This window comes from Myotis daubentonii, chromosome 7, assembly GCF_963259705.1.
Source record: "Myotis daubentonii chromosome 7, mMyoDau2.1, whole genome shotgun sequence".
Classification (NCBI taxonomy): Eukaryota; Metazoa; Chordata; class Mammalia; order Chiroptera; family Vespertilionidae; genus Myotis; species Myotis daubentonii.
Window position 1 is genome coordinate 30,459,151 of NC_081846.1, and position 18,858 is coordinate 30,478,008.

An 18,858-nucleotide genomic window follows, 5' to 3' on the forward strand; every position below is an offset into this window, starting at 1 on the left:
AAGGTTCACCATCACTGCCCTAGGAGGTACCTGTGCCATCAGCCCTTAGGCATGTTGGCTAACTGCTTCCCTCCATCTCTTCCCCAGGCATCCTCCAGAGACCTGCACCAAGGACTATTGGATTATTACCTTTCTCCATATGTTTGCTGGGCTACTTACATACAAGGGCCATGGGCTGGTGCTATGTTCTCCCTCTTTTGGCAGCCTTCCAAGGTCCCTGGTCCAGGCCTCTTGGGATGTCCTCCTGTGCCACAAAATTCAGTCCCTGCTTGCAGCTTCCAGGAGTGTCCTTCCTTTGTCCTGGGATCTCAGTCTGTCCAGTTGTTCCCATGTGCTCTGGCTTCTCTCTTTGGGAAACAGTCATCCTCCCTGACTCAATTGAGCCAAAACCTTCTCTTGTCCAGCCACATTTTTAAAGATTTGGAATTTTGTCCTCTTTTATACACATAAAACTCTATAGGGTCTTTGTTTTCCTCCCAAGGAAATCCCTGTTTTTCCTCTATGGTTAGAACAGTTCAGCGAACACATTTCAAAATAAGCAGTATTTTATTTATTTATTTATTTATTTATTTATTTATTTATTTATTTTGGCCTTTTTTTAAAATTGTTTTATTGCTTAAAGTATTACAAAGAGTATTACATATGTCTCCTTTTTCCCCCGCCCTTAACAATCCCCCGGCCTCCCCTACCTCCCAGTGTCTTATGTCCATTGTTATTAAGCAGTATATTATTTATTTTGATATATGCTTTCCCGGCCAGCTGAAATATTTTACATGAGTAACAAGTCCACAATGCTGCCACAGCTCCTTTATCCTGACATTCAAGTGGTTCCTTTCTATGTGGGAAGCATAAGAGCTCCTTTGTTGGTTTTTCTCTTTCTGTCTCAGGAATGAAGAGAGAACATTACCAATAGCAATGGGACCCACTGAGCACTGAGTGATCCAAGGAGTGGAAAATCCTAAACATGTAATTTCAGATGATTCCCATTCCATGAAGATCTCTAATTGTCTTCTTCTCTTGCCCTCTCTTCAGTGATACCAGAAATAGAATTCCTCTTAGAAAGTGATGGAGAAGAAATCGAGGAGAGGCCTAATGATCAACAAAGCCTGGAACAAGGTGATTGCAAACAGATAGAAACTGATTCTCTTCTGCTAAGAAAAGGAGAATGGGAAGTGGGCCTGAGTTCTGAGTGGAGTCTAGGAATCAGGGAAGACCTGTTGAAGAGCCTAGAAAAGGAAGGGAGGGCTGTTTGTATGAGAGTCTGACCAGGGGCTGATCCTAGAGGAAGAGCTATGACAATATACCATTATCCCAATAACCAAGACAGAGGATTAGGAACCCAGTGTGTCAAGAAACCAGATTTAAAGACGATGCTAACTTGGAAGTAATTATGATTTAGAGAGATCCTGCTGGAGAAGATTCCCTATGGCTGTGGGTGACAAGATGAGTGTGAAGCTGTGAAGGGCTAAGAACTATGGGCCCAAGGTCAACATTACAGAAGAGATCCTGAATGATGACAAAGGGACTGATTTAAATGTGGGAGATGCTGTTCAGGAGCAGGAATATTCAAGGAGATGGGCAGTCATATAGGGAGAGAAGAGAGGAAGTGATGAGATATGCAAGAGGGGATGTGGGTATTTTGAGAGATGAAGAAAAGGGGGAAATTAAAGGCAAGGAAAGGATTAAAGGACACAGTAACAACAACCATATTACTAAGAACTCACTTATAGACGATTTACTCTGGCAGTTGTGGGCTTAGTGCTCACAGCTGCCCTTGGGGGGAAGTATCACTTTCTGTTCATTTGCAGAAAAGGAGACTGAAATCTTCGAGGCCATGTATGTAGTTGGCCTGAGGTCAAATGAGCAAGATGAACCAGGCATTCTGAATCCAGGGTCTGTGTGCCTAACCCTATACACAGCCAGATTATTTCACGGAAAAGAAAGAAACATGAGTCAAAAGTAGGGAACTGTGCAGAGAGAAATATACAGAAACAAGAATACCAGGAACTGGAGGAAGTACAGGAGAATCAGACTTGAACCTCATATAAATCCAACAAGACAGAGAAACAGACATGCTTAGGGAGGGTGTAGTGTGAAGTGGGGTGAGACAAGGAGACATGACCTTGTAGAAAGTCAGGTAAAGTCACCAGTCAGGGGTAGTGCTGACAAGAAAATCCATCTCTGGTTTCTGAGTGGCTTGTGGATGAGCTCAGTGAGACAGCCTGGCTGAGGACAGGGGGGAGCTGATGGCAAGAGATGGGTAGGATCCTCCCGATCCAGATGGGCTCTGTATTGATACCCGGGGGAGGGGATCTTGAACTCCTACTTTATAAAAGGTAAATGAGATTAGGGGAGAATTTCACAGCCTATACTTCAATTTTTGAAATAAACCTCTCATTTCTTCTCACAGGAACTGGTGATACTTCTTATCAAAGAGTGATGTGGTTAGGCCCAGATGCCTGTAATTACAAAGGTCTGTTCCTGTTTACTGTTCTGTGACCCTTTGCTTTCTTGTCCCATCTGGCAGGTGTTACGGTAGGAGGGCTGCTTCTTTTTAGTACTAATTGCCCAGAATAGTCAGTCTTTGCATTGGCAATTTCGCCAAGGATTTATAGATAACAGATTCTTCATTTTTCTGATTGCCTGGGAGAGTTGCTCCTTCCATACTCCTGAAATGCACTTGCGCCAGCTCCTGACAGCCTGGGCCTGGACCTAATGCCAATGCACTCTTGGCTTCACAGTTTTCTGCCTCTGTCTTGCTTGAATCTGGCTGCAGTCTTGCTTTCACATCACAACTAATGGTGGCCAGCACTGCAGTGAGGGTGATGAGTGTGTTCCCCCTAGGTCAGGGTCTCTCACCTGTTGGGTCCCTCACACAGGACCATGGATGCCATGTGCTTCCTAATTAAACCCTCTCTCATCATCTCTGAGGCAGCAGGCTTGGAGCTGCTCTAAAAACAACATAAAAGTCATTATTACGTAGTTTATACTGGGATGTCTTATTTAAGAAAGGATGTTCTAAATTAGTAATACATTTTTATAAAAGAAAAAATCTTTCAGAATGATTTTGAAAGCACCATTATATTTTAGCAAATCACATTTTGTCGAAAAAGTTAATAAGAATATAAAATATCTAACATGCGTCAATCCATATTCTTAGCAGTTCATCTACCACAGCAGCTGATGAGAATAGGAGAGGTGAGAGGAAAGAATCGGAATGAATAATGAGCAGAGAAGGGTATCAATGTGTGCATGCGTGTGCACAGGATGTTGGTTTTTGGGGGAGGAGGAGGTGATATTATAAGCCAAATGATGCACAGCAAACCACCAATAAATGTGCGGAAGAGCCTGACTCAGCTGGGACAGTTGACTGTGTCCAGCACAGGCCAGGGAAGGACTGTGCTTCATGCCCCACCCTCAAGAGGAGGCTCCAAGAAACTGTGGATGTGGCACAAACCATGCACCAGGGCCAAGGTTCTATGTTAAAATTGTGGGAATTAATATTTAAATCATCGTTACATAAATTACTTTGCTTAGAAAAACAGTACTATATGGAAAAATCCAAGCTGCAATGAAAAATATTTATCTATTCATACACTAGTGAGGTTTGTGGGAACAGAGTAGGGTGGGTCGATGGAATAAAACGAGCAGAGGAGGCTCACCTTGGGGAAGGGGGTATGCTGGCCCTGGGTGGTTTACTCAGGGATTCATTCCTTATGGGTTTCTGCTCTGCCCTCTATCTCTGGCCACAGACTCTGCATACTTGCTTGTCATCTTCCTTGCTACTGCTTCCTGCTGAGCTCCTCACCTGGGTGATACCAGCAAGAGAGTAGATGTGGCGGGGGAGGGCGGGGAAGCAAGAGGGAAGCATGGTATTTCCCCATCACAGTCTTGGGCAACAATTCTGGCATTGGCTACACCTCTCATGACTCTACCTCCCACCAAACAATCCAGCCATGGTCCAGCTTCTACCTATCCAGTGACATATGAGCTCACCCTAGATCGCTCCCATTCCTTCCTGTTGACTAGTCTTTGGGTTGCCAAATTCCTGCATTTGGAACAGTCAGCTCTACCATCAGCTGTATAACTAATCCCATGGATTAAATTCCCTCTGACCCAAAAGCTTAGAGAGCTTTGTATTTTCCTGTTAGATTCTAATTGATGCAGGGAGTGACTAAAATATCTATGAATCTAAACGTGGTCTAGATACAGCTCAACCTGAACGTGGACCCTTAGAGCTCCGCCATGACACACCAGAGATAAATGCAACTGAAACAGATACAACCAGTGACAATAAGGATGCACTAAAAAGCCAACAATCAAATGAACAACGTGCCCAAGAGTCTAAGACAGCAGGTAAGACTGAGTGACTGGGTTTGATGTGTGTGGAGGGGAACTGGCAGGTGGAGGGATTTGGTATTGTGGGATAAGGCACAGGGAAGACTATGGTGATGATTGAGTGCTAAAAAGACAAATATAAAGAAAGACAAACTAGATGTAGAAAAGGCATTCACAGTTCACAGGAATAATTAAGAAATAGAAATAGAAAAGAAGAGCGTAGAAAACATACTAGTAACAAAGAATGGATAAACTGAAAAATCAGGTGGGTAGCAAGTCCCCATCTATGGGGAGGCCTGGGGAACCTGGGTCACATGCAAGGAGGATTTCACTCTTGGCAGCTTCTTGTATCCTGCACAGCTACAGTGCTTCCCCGTAGACACTGCTGGGCCACGGGGACACTGATAAAAAAAAAATATAGAGAAAGGGAGTAGGAAGAGAGAAAAATGCAGAGGGAAATAATAACAATAAATAGAAAAAAATTGGGGGAGACACAAAGACAATTATGTTGAGAATAAATAAAGGACAATGAATAAAGAATGGTCATCTATGTCTGATTTGAGAAGTCATCCCAAAGAAGGCATAAAGGGGTGTTCCCAACACCATTAAGAAGGAAAGGTGTCCACAAATAAATTTTTTTTAAAAAGGCCCTGGAACCCATTCAGATAAAAATAGGCCTTTTTTCCAGAAAGTAAAACATCCAAAGGTAAGAGAGGCACAGAGAGCCTGGCTGCTGAGGCTCAGTGGTTGAGAGTCAACTCAGGAACCAAGAGGTCATCAGTTCCATTTCCAGCCAGGCACATGCCCAGTAGGGGTGTGTGCAGGAGGCAGCTGATCCATGATGTTGCTCTCTCATCGATGTTTCTCTCTATCCCTCTCCCTACCACTCTCTCTAAAAATCAATGAAAACATTAAAAAAAAAAAAGAGAGAGGCACAAAGAAAGGACAGGGTTGAGCAGCAAGAAAGGACAGGGCTGGGGGAGTTTTCCTCTGCAGTGGAATTACAGGAAGAAGGGATTATTGATTGTCGTGAGGGTGCTCACTGCCTTAGGGGAGGCTATTGAAATTCTTCATTTATTACAATTTTGTCCAGGAGCAGAGCTACTCCACCATGGAAACAAAACCAGTTCCTGCTCTGTAGACCCAGTGCATATAAAGCAGGAAAAGCCATGTTTAAGTTCAGGAGTTAAATCTGAAGCCCAAGCAAGGACTGACTGTAACCAAGTGTCTGACAGTATAGGTAAGGCTGGCTGACAGAATGTGTGATGTGGATCCCGGAACCAGGCAAGGGTCTGGGACATGTCATCAGGGCTCATGGAGACAGTGTTGGGGACCTTGGTTAGAGGTAGAAAGGGGAGGGAACAAGTGCCTTATGCAGGGATTCAGCAGGAAAATTTCCCCAGCAATTGGCAAAAAATATCAAAAACAGAAATGGTAAATGTAAATATTGATATCAGAGAGTGTATTTCTATATCCAGAGAGAGGAAGATATTGGGGTAAAAGTTAAAGGAAAAGGAAAAATTTCAGAGAGCCAAGATATTCTTGAAAGGAGATTAATAAAAACATTTACAGAAAGACAAGGAGGGGTATAAAGAGATACCTTTGCCAGAAGTCAGCACAATTAGCAAAAATGAACTGGACCAAGAGACTTTGCTTGGGGTGATAGGTGATTGACGCAGTGTGCAAATGATGTTTTATTGAATTGTACACTTGAAACCTGTATGGTTTTGTCAATGAGTATCACCCCAATAAATTAAATGAAAAATAAAATTAATTAATAAATAAAAATATATAATTTGATACATTTTAAAAATTTAAGGCTTTATGTATGTATACTTCTCTCTGACCCATCTTTCTAGCTAATAAATATTCAGACATGTTTGGAATGATACAAAGAAAGAATGAAAAAAAAGAGGTAGAGTGAGGGTGGAGACAATAGGTATAAAGAGAGTGGAGGTAAGAGATAGAGAGAAGATGGGAGTTGAGGTAGAATGGGGGTGGGAATAGCAGGCAGAGTGAGAGTGGGGGTAAGAAAAGTGCTTCAAGTTACACAAAGCAGTTCTCTGTGCATGAACTTCACCATCTTTATGGTAGGACCTGGAGCAACCTGCAGGTCATGCACATCAGGCACAGACCAAAGGGATCTGAGTTAACTTAGCTTCTAGGTCTTCCTAGTGATCTCATGTAGGGCTCTCCACTCAGTGGATTCATGGCCCCACCCTGGGATATTAGAGGTTGTTTCTCCTTTGTGCAGCGATCAACAGGAAGGACTTCACTGAAGGAGATGGACCCTCCAAAGCTTCCACCTCAGCATTGAAAAGGAAAACTGGTAAGGAGGTGGGAACTCAGGGCTTGGGGTGTAGGAACCTCAATTAAAAGCTACTGTTTCCTGAAGCATCAATTCTGAGTTCATCCTATACTACGGATCTAGTTTATCTTGGAATCCCATTCTCTGTGTTTATTTTACTCGACCTTTTGGGATGTGCAAGTTAATAAGAAATTATTATATTTATATTTTTTAAACATGAAGACTATTAATTCATAGGTATTGTTAATTAACCTATGCACCCATCTATTGATTATATAGTAGAAATAGGCTAGCAAAGTAGTGAATTTATTTAAAAACTAATTCTATGACTATAAATTGTTGGATTTATGCAGTGATTTCTATAGAAAAGAGAAAGCTAAATATTTATTTATTGGAAGGTCATATTGCCATCTGATCACAAAGTTTGAATAGTGTCAAGGGTCACTTCCACCAGCTCTTCTGTGTTAGCAGAAATGGATAAGGTGTTTTGAAACCCAAATTGTTGATTTTTAGAGAGTTTTCCAGCAGGTCATGACATATAGAATGACTTTTCAAAATACCTTTGCAAATAGTGTCTTACTTTTCTTCTTTACAACAGCCATGAGGAGTGAGCAGGATGGCCATTGTTACTCTTGTTTCTAAATGAGAAAAAAAAAATCACATAAATGTTTCAAGGTCTTCCACAAAGTCTCATGGAGATAAAGGGAAAAGAAAAGACCAGCTTCTTGGATTCTGGGTTACTGCCTTTGTAAAGCTGGAGCTCAACATAGTTATCAAAATGTTGTTTCCTCAATCCTATGTGTAGCATGAGTAGTCAAAAAATCTACAGGTCTTTAGTCCACAAAGTGGTGATTGATTTTCCCTTTCTTCTTTCTCAGAGTATAGTAGAAACATGTCTATTTAGGAAAACCCACTAGGAAATGACCCCCCCCCCCCAAAAAAAGATATTACCTTGTCTTGAAGTTACAACAGAACACTATTATAAATAATATTTTTGTTCTAAAAGTTCTCTATATTTATTAATGTAAAATGTAAGTTTCCTTCCATTTTTAGAGAGTGTACATTCTGACTTGTGGCTTAGTGTAGGCAAAGTGCTCTGAAAGGTGGTCCCAAAATAGGTCTACCGCTCAAACACAAGAGAAGATTATTTCAAGGAGCACCAGGAGGTAGAAGTGGCTCTCTACCAACTCTCTTCTTAACACGAGATTTCCAAGGTCTCCCCACAAAGAAACAGCAGGTGAAGGAATTGTGAAATGACAATAGAAGGGTAAGAGGTAGAAGAGAGAGAAGTGAAAGAAGGTAAGATTCAAGCAGAGCACAGGCGCTCTTTGCCAGTGACTTTCTGCTCTGGGGATAGGGAATGGGAGCATCACTAATCTACAAGGCGGGTGACTTAAAGGGATGGACCAGGTGCCCTGTGTGCAGGCCATGGTATACATGGGTTTTGATGATTTTTCAAGTTATATTAGGGAATTATTAGGGAATTCCATGCTCCATCGATTCCTTGGTCTCATACTGAGACACCTAAAGAATCCTATTCCTTGTTCAATGATCAATAAACTAGATCCCTTAGAATCAAGCAAAGGAGGAGAGACCCAAGAAGCCACCTGTTTATAACTCTAATTTGTATCAGATAAGATTATATTTCTGGACAAATATCCAGAGTCTAAATCCAGAGCTCTGTGTTTTGGATGAAACTTTTTTCTGAAGTTCTCTATATGCATTGACTCATTACTTCTTGGATACAATTTTAAGCATTTAACTTTTTCAATCCTATTGGGAAATTGTAGGAAGCAAGAGGCATTATAAGTGGTTGTTCAACTGGATAAATGTATTCAATTAACATATTGAAAATGTATCAATAATACACTAGTAAATAACAGCCATTTTTACTATGCACTGTCATATCTATTAATGCTAAAGTGTTCATATTCTTTAGAGCATAGTGAGTGAGCACAGTATTTCACTATCTGTTGATAATATTGTCATTACTGCAAAACTTAGATCATCTTCAAAGAATAATCTGTGCTAACATTAATTACTAATGGAAAAAATGGTTTAGACCAACTACTCTCAAACTTAAATGATACTTAAACTATTGACTTACAGTTTTATTTTTCACAGGGCTTTTTTGAATACAAGTTCATTTTGTCTTCACAAAAAAATTAACAGGGAGATAGGGTAAGTAGGTTATCCCAACATTAACAGTGGAGGAAACTGGAGATAATGTTTGAGGGTCATTTATTAATTCACATGGAAAGTAAAATGGAGAGCCAGGCAGGAGCCCAGCATTATGACCCTGAGCACTAGAACTGGGTACAATTGAGAGAAAGAGAAAAATGATAATCTCAAGGTTGAAATTGTCACAAACCCTACCTGTTGTGTGAGTTGCGATAGACTATGTAAGACTACTGCAAACAAATACAGTTCTCTCTCTTTTACTTTATAGAGTCCATTGATTTCATAAAATCACCTACATCTAGAAAAATACTTTGCAAACCAGGTAAGAGCAAGCAAATAAGAACTTTTCATGGTTACAAATGAATAGGATTTTTGCTTTGTTTTTACAAAAGGTTCTATTTTTTTCTTATTACCTCTATACTAAAATACAAATTTGCTTTAATTTAATATTGTTCATATTTTAACTTTTGTATTTGTAATGGCTGGGACAATTAAACCTAAAGAGGTCAATCACTCAAACTCAATACAGTTTCAATTTTTTTCTCAAGTAAATATTCCAAAGGGTTGTAGAAGGTGAAAGAGGAAGGAACTCTATTTCACAAAGTCATTCTAGGAAGAAGCCAAATGAGAGATCTGCTTTCTTCAATTCCAGGTTCCTAAGACCACCTTGGGAAAGAAGCAGAGCTAAAATATTACACAATTACAGACATGAACACAAATCCATAAGTTACATGTAAAAGAAGAAAGGGAATGCAGTGCAAAATACAGAGGGCCAAAAGAAAACCGAGAAGCCCTGCTAGTGTGGCTCAGTTTGGTCAGCATCCTCCCATGCACCCAGAAGTCACTGGTTTGATTCCCCATTGGGACATATGTTAGGGTTGCAGGCCCCATGGCCAGTAGGGGTGTGTGCAGGAGTTAGCTGATCCATGATGTTGCTCTCTTATCGATGTTTCTCTCTATCCTTCTCCCTACCACTCTCTCTAAAGATCAATGAAAACATTTTTTAAAAAAGAGAGGCACAAAGAAAGGCCAGGTTTGAGCAGCAAAAAACGACAGGGCTGGGGGAGCTTTACTCTGCAGTGGAATTACAGGAAGAAGGGATTATTGATTGTCGTGAGGGTGTTCACTGCCTTAGGGGAGGCTAATGAAATTCTTCATTTATTACAATTTTGTCCAGGAGCAGAGCTACTCCACCATGAAAACAAAACCAGTTCCTGCTCTGAGGACCCAGTGCATATAAAGCAGGAAAAGCCATGTTTAAGTTCAGGAGTTAAATCTGAAGCCCAAGCAAGGACTGACTGTAACCAAGTGTCTGACAGTATAGGTAAGGCTGGCTGACAGAATGTGTGATGTGGATCCCGGAACCAGGCAAGGGTCTGGGACATGTCATCAGGGCTCATGGAGACAGTGTTGGGGACCTTGGTTAGAGGTAGAAAGGGGAGGGAACAAGTGTCTCATGCAGGGAATTAAACAGGAAAATTTCCCCAGTAATTGGAAAAAATATAAAAACAGAAATGGTAGATGTAAAAATTGATATCAGAGAGTGTATTTCTATATCCAGAGAGAGGAAGATATTGGGGTAAGAGTTAAAGAAAAAGGAAAAATTTCAGAGAGCTAAGATATTCATGAAAGGAGATTAATAAAAACATTCACAGAAAGACAAGGAGAGGTGTAAAGAGATACCTTTGCCAGAAGCCAGCATAATTAGCAAAAATGAGCTAAACTAAGACTTTGCTTGGGGTAATGTGTGATTGATGCAGTGTGCAAATGATGTTTCATTGCATTGTACACTTGAAACTTATATGGTTTTGTCAATGAGTATCACCCCAATAACTTAAATCTACACTAATAAAAGACAAAGATGCTAGTTGACTGCACCTTTGCTACACCAAGCCATGCCCACCAGCCAATCAGAGCTACTGTATGCAAATTAACCCAACCAAGATGGTTGCCGGCAGTCACAGAGCTGGAGCTGGAGCAAGCAGGAGGCTTGGTTGCCCTGGCGATGAAGGAAGCAAAGCTTCCCACTTGCCTGACTGGCTGTGGCCTCTGCAAAAGACAACAAAGTTTCAATTATAGAAGCCAAATAAATCCCAAATACCTGCTTCCAGCCAGCCTCCACTGGGAGCTTGGGTGGCTGGGGTTTGTGGCCAGCCTGCAAACAGCCATCAGCCCCTCACCCAGGCTGGCCAGGCACCCTAGAGAGAATCCCCACACTGAAGGGGCTGTGGCCAGCCTGCAAACAGCCATCAGCCCCTCACCCAGACTGGCCAGCCACCCAAGCAGGTCCCCCTACCCTGAAGAGGGTGTGGCGAGGCTGAAAATGTCCCTCAGCCCCTCGCCCTGGCTGGCCAGGCACCCCAGCAGGGACCCCCACCCTGAAGGGGCTGTGGAAAGCCTGCAAACGGCCCTCAGTCCCTCACCCAGGCTGGCCAGGCACCCCAGCAGGTCCCTCAACCTGATTCGGTACACCCTTCGGGGCAAACCAGCCAGCCCCCACCCATGCACCAGGCCTCTATCCTATATAATAAAAGGGTAATATGCAAATTGACCCTAACAGCAGAGTGACTGGGAATTACTGGTCACTATGACAGACACTGACCATCAGGGGTCAGATGCTCAAGGCAGGAGCTGTCCCCTGGTGGTCAGCGTGCTCCCACAGGGGGAGATCTGCTCAGCCACAAGCCAGGCTGACGGCTGCCAGTACAGCTGTGGTGGTGGGAGCCTCTCCCACCTCCTCAGCAGTGCTAAGGATGTCCGACTGCAGCTAGGCCTGCTCCCCGCTGGCAAGTGGACATCCCCTGAGGGCTCCCGGGCTGCTAGAGGGATGTCTGACTGCCAGCTTAGGCCCAATCCCCTGGGGAGCGGGCCTAAGCCAGCAGGTGGTCATTCCCCGAGGGGTCCCAGACTGCAAGAGGGAACTGGCCAGGCTGAGGGACCCACCCGATTGCACAAATTTTTGTGCACTTGGCCTCTAGTTAAAAATAAATTAATAAATAAAAATATTAAAAATACATAATTTGATATCATTTTTAAAATTTAGGCTTTATGCATATACTAGAGGCCCAGTGCACGAAATTTGTGCACGGGAGTGGGGGTCCTCCAGCCCAGCCTGCACCCTCTCCAATCCATGACATCTCTTGTAATCCATAACTATTGGCTCCTAACCACTCACCTGTCTGACTGCCTGATGCCCCTAACTGCTCCCCAGCTGGCCTGATCCCCCTAACGGCTCTCCCCTGCCTGCCTGATCCCCCTAACTGCCTATCTGCTTGCCCCCTCCTGGCCTGATCCCCCTAACTGCCTATGTGCTCTCCTTTCCTCTCTGCACCCTGCAGACCCCTGGCGCAGGTGTGCTGAGAGCTCTCTGCTGCAGCCCCACTCCTGTCCTGATTGGTCGTTATGTGATGGCATCCTGACCAATTTGCATATCCATCTATTATTAGAATAGATACTTCCCTGATCCATTTTTCCAGCTAATAAATATTTAAACATGTTTAGAATGATACAAAGAAAGAATGATAAAAAGAGGTAGAATGAGGGTAGAGATAATAGATATAAAGAGAGTGGAGGTACCAGATAGAGTGAAGATGGGAGTTGAGGTAGAATGGGGGTGGGGATAGCAGGAAGAGTGAAGGTGGGGGTTAGAAAAGTGCTTCAGGTTGGGGAAAGCTGCCCACTATGCATGAATTTCACCACCTTATTGGTAGGACCTGGAGCAACCTGCAGGTCACGCACATCAGGCACAGACTAGAGCAGTGATGGCGAACCTATGACACGCCTGTCAGAGGTGACACGCAAACTTATTTTTTTGGTTGATTTTTCTTTGTTAAATGGCATTTAAATATATAAAATAAATATCAAAAATATAAGTCTTTGTTTTACTATGTTTGGAAATATCAAAAAATATCTATATGTGACACGGCACCAGAGTTAAGTTAGGGTTTTTCAAAATGCTGGCACACTGAGCTCAAAAGGTTTGCCATCACTGGACTAGAGGGACTTGAGTTAACTTAGCTTCTAGGTATTCCTAGTGGTCTCATGTACTGGGGAGAGGGGTGAAGGAACTCTGTTTCACGAAATCATTCTGTGAGAAGCCAAATGAGAGACCTGCTTTCTTTAATTTCAAATTTCTAAGACCACCTTGGGAAAGAAGCAGAGCTAAAATATTACACAATTACAGACATGAACACAAATCCATAAGCTACATGTAAAAGAAGAAAGAGAATGCAGTGCAAAATACAGAGGGCCAAAAGAAAACCGAGAAGCCCTGCTAGTGTGGCTCAGTTTGGTCAGCATCCTCCCATGCACCCAGACGGCTTAAGGCCAGGTCTGTTCCTATCCCCCACAAACTGAAATACTGAGGTGTTTTTCAAAGTCCTGTTGAGAAATAAAGGAAGACGCATGGTCAATCCTGGACTCCTACTTCTCAATTCAGAGGTTTTTAGTTTCTTTAGAACAAAGAGAGAATCAATCGGTGAAACATCCTTATAAACTAAATCCTTCTGCACTATAAATCATACTGAGATCTGCAACTTTTATTTATTTATTTCTAATTTCTCACTCCTACCTTTGTTTTAGGTACTGTGGATCTTGGCAACAAATCTACGTTAGAAAAAGCTGAGAGGAAAAAAAGTAAGAGTGAACAGATTTTATTTGCTTTTGATGTAGAAATTAGTTTTTAAATACCAGGGTTTCATCATTATTATTATTTATAATATTGAGGTAGGTAGAATGACGGCGTCTCAAGGATGTCCTTGCCCTAATCCCTGGAACCTGCAATCTGTTATCCTACATGGCAAGTGAACTCTGCAGATTTAATTCTACTAGGGACCTTAAAATGAGGAGATTATCTTGGATACTCTGAGTGGCCCCAATATACTCCCCTAATCCTTAAAATGCGGAGAACTTTTCTTGGCTATGGAGAGAGGGATAAGTGACTATGGAAGAATGGTCAGAGAGATACACTATTGCTTGCTCTGAAGATGGAAGAAGGGAATAGGATATGTGGGTGACCTTAAGAAGCAGAAAAATCAAGGAAACAGATTGTCCCCTACAGCCTCCAGAAAGGAATGAAAGTCTGTTACAAACTTAATTTTAGCCCACTGAGGCCATTCATAATTCTGACATTAATTGTAAGATGATGAATTGTATTGTTTTAAGCCCACTATTTATAGTAAATTGTTATGGCAGCAATATCAAAATAATACAGACTTTGGTTCTTAAAAGTGGGTTATGAATCTAAAACATTCCTAAAAATGTGGCAATGGCTTTGGGAAGTGGGTAGAGGCTAGAAGAATTTTAAGTAGAATGATTGAGAAAAAAAAAAAAAAAAGCCTAGATTGCCTTGAAAATTCAGTTTGTAGAAATGTGAATGCTGAAGACCTAGGAAGGACTCAGAAGGAGGAAAGACATGCAAGAGAACATCTATGTTGTCTCGGAGAATTCATAAATCATCCTGAACAGCACAAGTATGTACAAACATGGAGGTTAAAGGTGTGACTGGTGAGGGTGCAGAAGGGAATAAAGAATGTTTTTGGAAATGTGAGGATGATGATTCTTATTATATAGTGACAGAAAGTGAGCAAAATCCTGTCCTGCAGATATATGGAAAGCAGAACTTTCTGGATCTACACTAAGGAGGTTTCTAGGTGATGAAGATGCAGCTGGTTTCTGTTTTGCTGCTTAAAATAAAATGTGAGAAGAACAAAATAAACTGAGGGGAGGAGAACTTCTCAACAAAAAGAAATCAGGACTTGATGATTTGGATTGTCTTAGTTTACTGCGGCTACAAAAGATGCTAAAATTGAGATTCTCTGTCAGCTTAAGTGTGCTCTGTAGGATAACCAAGAGTGTGGCTGAACAACTTTTTGCTAGAGCCTCGGAAGCAGCAAAAGATCAGAATATTTATTCACAGAAATGTTCTTTGATGAGACTAAGCATGTAACTCGTAGATGTCCTCAACCATCTCAGCTGAACTAAAATATAGATATGTGACTATATAGGCAACATCTGTGGAGGAGCCTCTTGTCTAATGCAGCAAATCCCCATGACATACATGGGAGACCTATAAGGTTCTTGAGAATTTTATACCCACAGAAACCGAGATGTCCATGTCTAGTCCCTGGAGTCTCTAATCTGTCTCTTTAGATGGTGAAAGCGAGTTTGAAAATGGGATTAAGGGCATAATAAGGGACAATTATCCTGGATAATCTGGGTGGCCCAGTCAAATCATGTAGATGCTTAAAATCAGAAAAACTCTCCTGCTGTGCAGAGAGGGCTTTGTGTCTATGGAATAATGATCAGAGATGTAAACTGGCTGTGTTTTAAGATGGAAGCAGAAGGCAATGAGTGAAGAAATGTGGGCAGCACTTAGAGCTGGAAAAGGTAAAAAAAAAAAAAAAGGATTCTTTCTTACTATAGCCTCCAGAAAAGAGCAAAGCCCTGTGGCCCTGCGGGCGCCCTAACGTGAGGCCAGTGAAACTTAGTTCAGCCCTTTAGAACTGCAAGATAAAAACCTGTGTTGCTTTAAGTTACAAAGTTTTGAGGAATGTGTTCCAGCCACAACAGAGAACTATTGCCTTTCATAAGATTAAAAAAAAGAGAGAGAATATTTTACTCTTATATGATTATTTTACATCTTTCAAATAGGCAATTTATATTTTTTAAATGCTCACATTTTTGTTGCTTTTTAATTTTAAAATCTATCAACTTTATAGACTTTGTTGGGTATCTTTTCAGATTTTTCCTGCCCATGTATTAACATATTTAGAATTATATTACTTATCTGAGCTCATCTATTCCTACTGTTACATTTCCCTTATTTTAATCAGTATATCAAGCACACATTTTGCCAATTTTAAGAGTAGATACTTTTATTTCATTCCTGTTTTAATTTGCATTACTATAATTTTTTAGTGTAGTTGAGCATTTCTTACTGGTTATTGGTCATCTGTTGCTCTTCTACAAATGCCTGGTATCTGTCTTACCAGTGTTGCTGTTATGTTGGTCGTACTGTCCAATAATAGGTATATTAATATATTGCATGTTAAATTTTGCAAATGTATATTGTTAATATTTTGTCTCATTTAATGTTAATTTTTAGGTTTTTAATTGTATGTTTTTTCCTAGAGAAGTTTGAAAATTTTAGATACCTAAATCTGTCTGGGTTTTCCTTTATGGCTTTACATAAAATTTATACAAAGGTTTTAAAGATTTTATATTTGGTTCTAGTTGAAAGTAGGTAAACGTGGTTAATACATTTAACAACCTTTTTCTTCATAAGTTGGAATGCCCTTTTTATGCCTTTTCTTTCCTGTATTCATGGACCTGTGTCTGTACTCTACACTGAAGAGCTACACTAGGTCAGTTTCCTTCTGGAAGGAAGACTCAGGGCATTTGTGAATCCCAGATATAATTATGCATCTCTATCTCTCATACTTCCTAGGTGTTTCCTCCTCAGGTACCTGCATCTTTGCTCTTCCTTCACTGCTAAAAACCATTCCACTGGCTGCAACTTTATCTTTCTCTCTAATAATCATTTTTCACTCAGACTTTTCATGTAGAAGGGTCAGATACAAGCAGGGCAAAGGCATTTCCAAAGAATATAAACAAATCCTCTACCCGTGGCCGGCAAACTGCGGCTCGCGAGCCACATGCGGCTCTTTGGCCCCTTGAGTGTGGCTCTTCCTAAGCCTTAGGAGCACCCTAATTAAGTTAATAACAATGTACCTGCCTATATAGTTTAAGTATAAAAAATTTGGCTCTCAAAAGAAATTTTTCAGTCGTTGTACTATTGATATTTGTCTCTGTTGACTAATGAGTTTACCAACCACTGCTAGGCATTCCGAAGCATGGGAAAGAATGATGCATCCTTACCAACAGAACAGAACTCAGATTTTCAGAATTGATCTAATATAATGCCATTAATCCCCAATCACTTTTGTCCTAATCATAATGCAGGAAAGAGCTGATCCCTTTCTTCCTTCCTTGGGGACAACAGCCTTCAATGACCAAAGAGCCATATTAGAGAAGTGTGGACAAGAGGATATGAGGTCATAGAGTTAGATGATCAGAGCATTGGATGTAGCTTTTGATAAAGGGCACACCATTGTCAGACAGCAGTAGTCCAGCTAGCCATGCAATTTGAAGATTGCTTTAAAGTTTCCTGAGCTCCTCTTTCAGCTTTGGAGAAAGCTGATGAGGAGAAAAAATGAGGTAAAGCAAGAGAACACAAATATCAAGTAGACTAGAGGCCCGGTGCACAAAAATTTGTGCACTCAGGGGGGAGGGAGGGACCCTCAGCCAGGCCTGTGCCCTCTAGTAGTCTGGGACCCCTCGGGAGATAATGACCTGCTGGCTTAGGCCTGCTCCCGGGTGGCAGAGGGCAGGCCCAATCCCTAGGTGCAGCCCCTGGTCGGGCTCAGAGCAGGGCCGATTGGGGGGTTGGGGCACCACCCCCTGTCACACTCAAGGCAGGGTCGATGGGGAGGTTGCGGCGTGACCCCCTGTCACGCACAGAGCAGGGCCAATCCGGGGGTTGGGGCGCTGCCCCCTGTCACACACAGAGCAGGGCCGATCAGGGGGTTGGGGCGCTGCCACTGTCACACTCAGGGCAGGGCTGATGGGGAGGTTATGGCTCTACCCCGTCACACACAGAGCAGGGCCCGTGGGGGTGCGGGGGGGGGGGGTTGGGGTGCCGCACCCTGCCACACACAGAGCAGGGCCGATCAGGGTGTTTGGGCGCTGCCCCCTGTCATGCTGATCCTGGTGCCGGGAGGCCTCTCGGCTCCGCTGATCCCGGTGCTGGGAGGCATATTACCCTTTTACTATATAGGGTAGAGGCCTGGTACACGGGTGGGTGCCAGCTTGTTTGCCTTGAAGGGTGTCCTGGATCAGGGTGGGGGTCCCCACTGGGGTGCCTGGCCAGCCTGGGTGAGGGGATGATGGCTGTTTGCAGCTGGTCACACACCCTTCAGGGTGGGGGTCCCCACTGGGGTGCCTGGCCAGTCTGGGTGAGGGGCTGAGGGCTGTTTTCAGGCTGGGGGTGACTGAAGCTCCCAACCACTCCTTTTTTCCTTTCTTTTTTTTTTAAATTCTGGGCCAGCTTTAGCTTGAGGCTTGGCTCCAGCTCTTAGGCCTCCGCTGCTGAAAGTAGGTTTCTGGCCTTTGCATACAATGTTGCGAATCTGCTGGCTGAAGTCCGGTGGTATTTGTTACAATGTTTGAAACTGCAGGCTCAGAGGCCTGCAGCCGCAGGTGGGGAACGTTGGTTTCCTCCATCACTGAGGCAAGCAAGCCTCATGTTAGTTTCAAGCTGCCTGGCTGCCGGCCGCCATCTTGGCTGACAGTTAATTTGCATACCTCATTGATTAGCCAATGAAAAGGGTAGCGGTCGTACGCCAATTACCATGTTTCTCTTTTATTAGTGTAGATACCATCTCCATTAGGTTACCCATCATTATCCTCTCTGCCACCAAGTCAGAGCTCAAACAGGAGCTGCATGCACAGTGTTTGACTTTGTCTCCAGCTACCTAACTGCAGTGGAAGAGCATAGCTGGAGAGCTTTCTGCAGAACATGACAGCAGCTGTATGTTTCATTGTCATGTAAGAATTAAGGGGGCTGACTGGATTGGGAGTTAAGACAGTTTTATTGAAGCCTTTCTCTGCTTAAACATTCTAATTGTATGAGGTTTCAGAGGTGAGATGAAGATGTACATCTTTCATTATGCAACAAAAATACCACTGAAAGAAAAACTGAGAAACTCTGGAGATTTGTGAAATAAAATTTCCTAAGAACCTCTGTCTTTATAGAAACAACCTCGACATGGGAGGTCGTTTTACGTGTGCAATTTTAAAATGAGACACAATAAAGAAACTTCTCTTTCAGGGATAAGAAAGCACATAGATGGGACTATGGATTTTGATGCTGAAATACTTCCTGTGACCTGCGGGGAGATGGTGGGCTTGTTAATTAAGAGAAAATTTGAACGAGGTAGGTTTCAAGGTTTACTTTAATCTGCAACCACTAT

General features: G+C 42.4%; 1 protein-coding gene across 3 annotated transcripts in view; it reads left to right on the forward strand.

Moving 5' to 3' along the window:
• LOC132238321 (nuclear body protein SP140-like protein) overlaps window positions 1-18,858 on the forward strand; it is an 89,674-nt gene that overhangs the window by 57,838 nt on the left and 12,978 nt on the right. The window contains exons 16-21 of one of the 3 annotated variants that reach the window (XM_059703455.1): window positions 5,432-5,578; window positions 6,593-6,667; window positions 9,096-9,149; window positions 10,005-10,151; window positions 13,409-13,462; window positions 18,717-18,821. In XM_059703455.1, coding sequence (XP_059559438.1) covers window positions 5,432-5,578; window positions 6,593-6,667; window positions 9,096-9,149; window positions 10,005-10,151; window positions 13,409-13,462; window positions 18,717-18,821 — 582 coding nt within the window. The remainder of the gene's footprint in view (window positions 1-5,431; window positions 5,579-6,592; window positions 6,668-9,095; window positions 9,150-10,004; window positions 10,152-13,408; window positions 13,463-18,716; window positions 18,822-18,858) is intronic. The other 2 variants (XM_059703457.1, XM_059703456.1) reach the window with 2 other exon arrangements.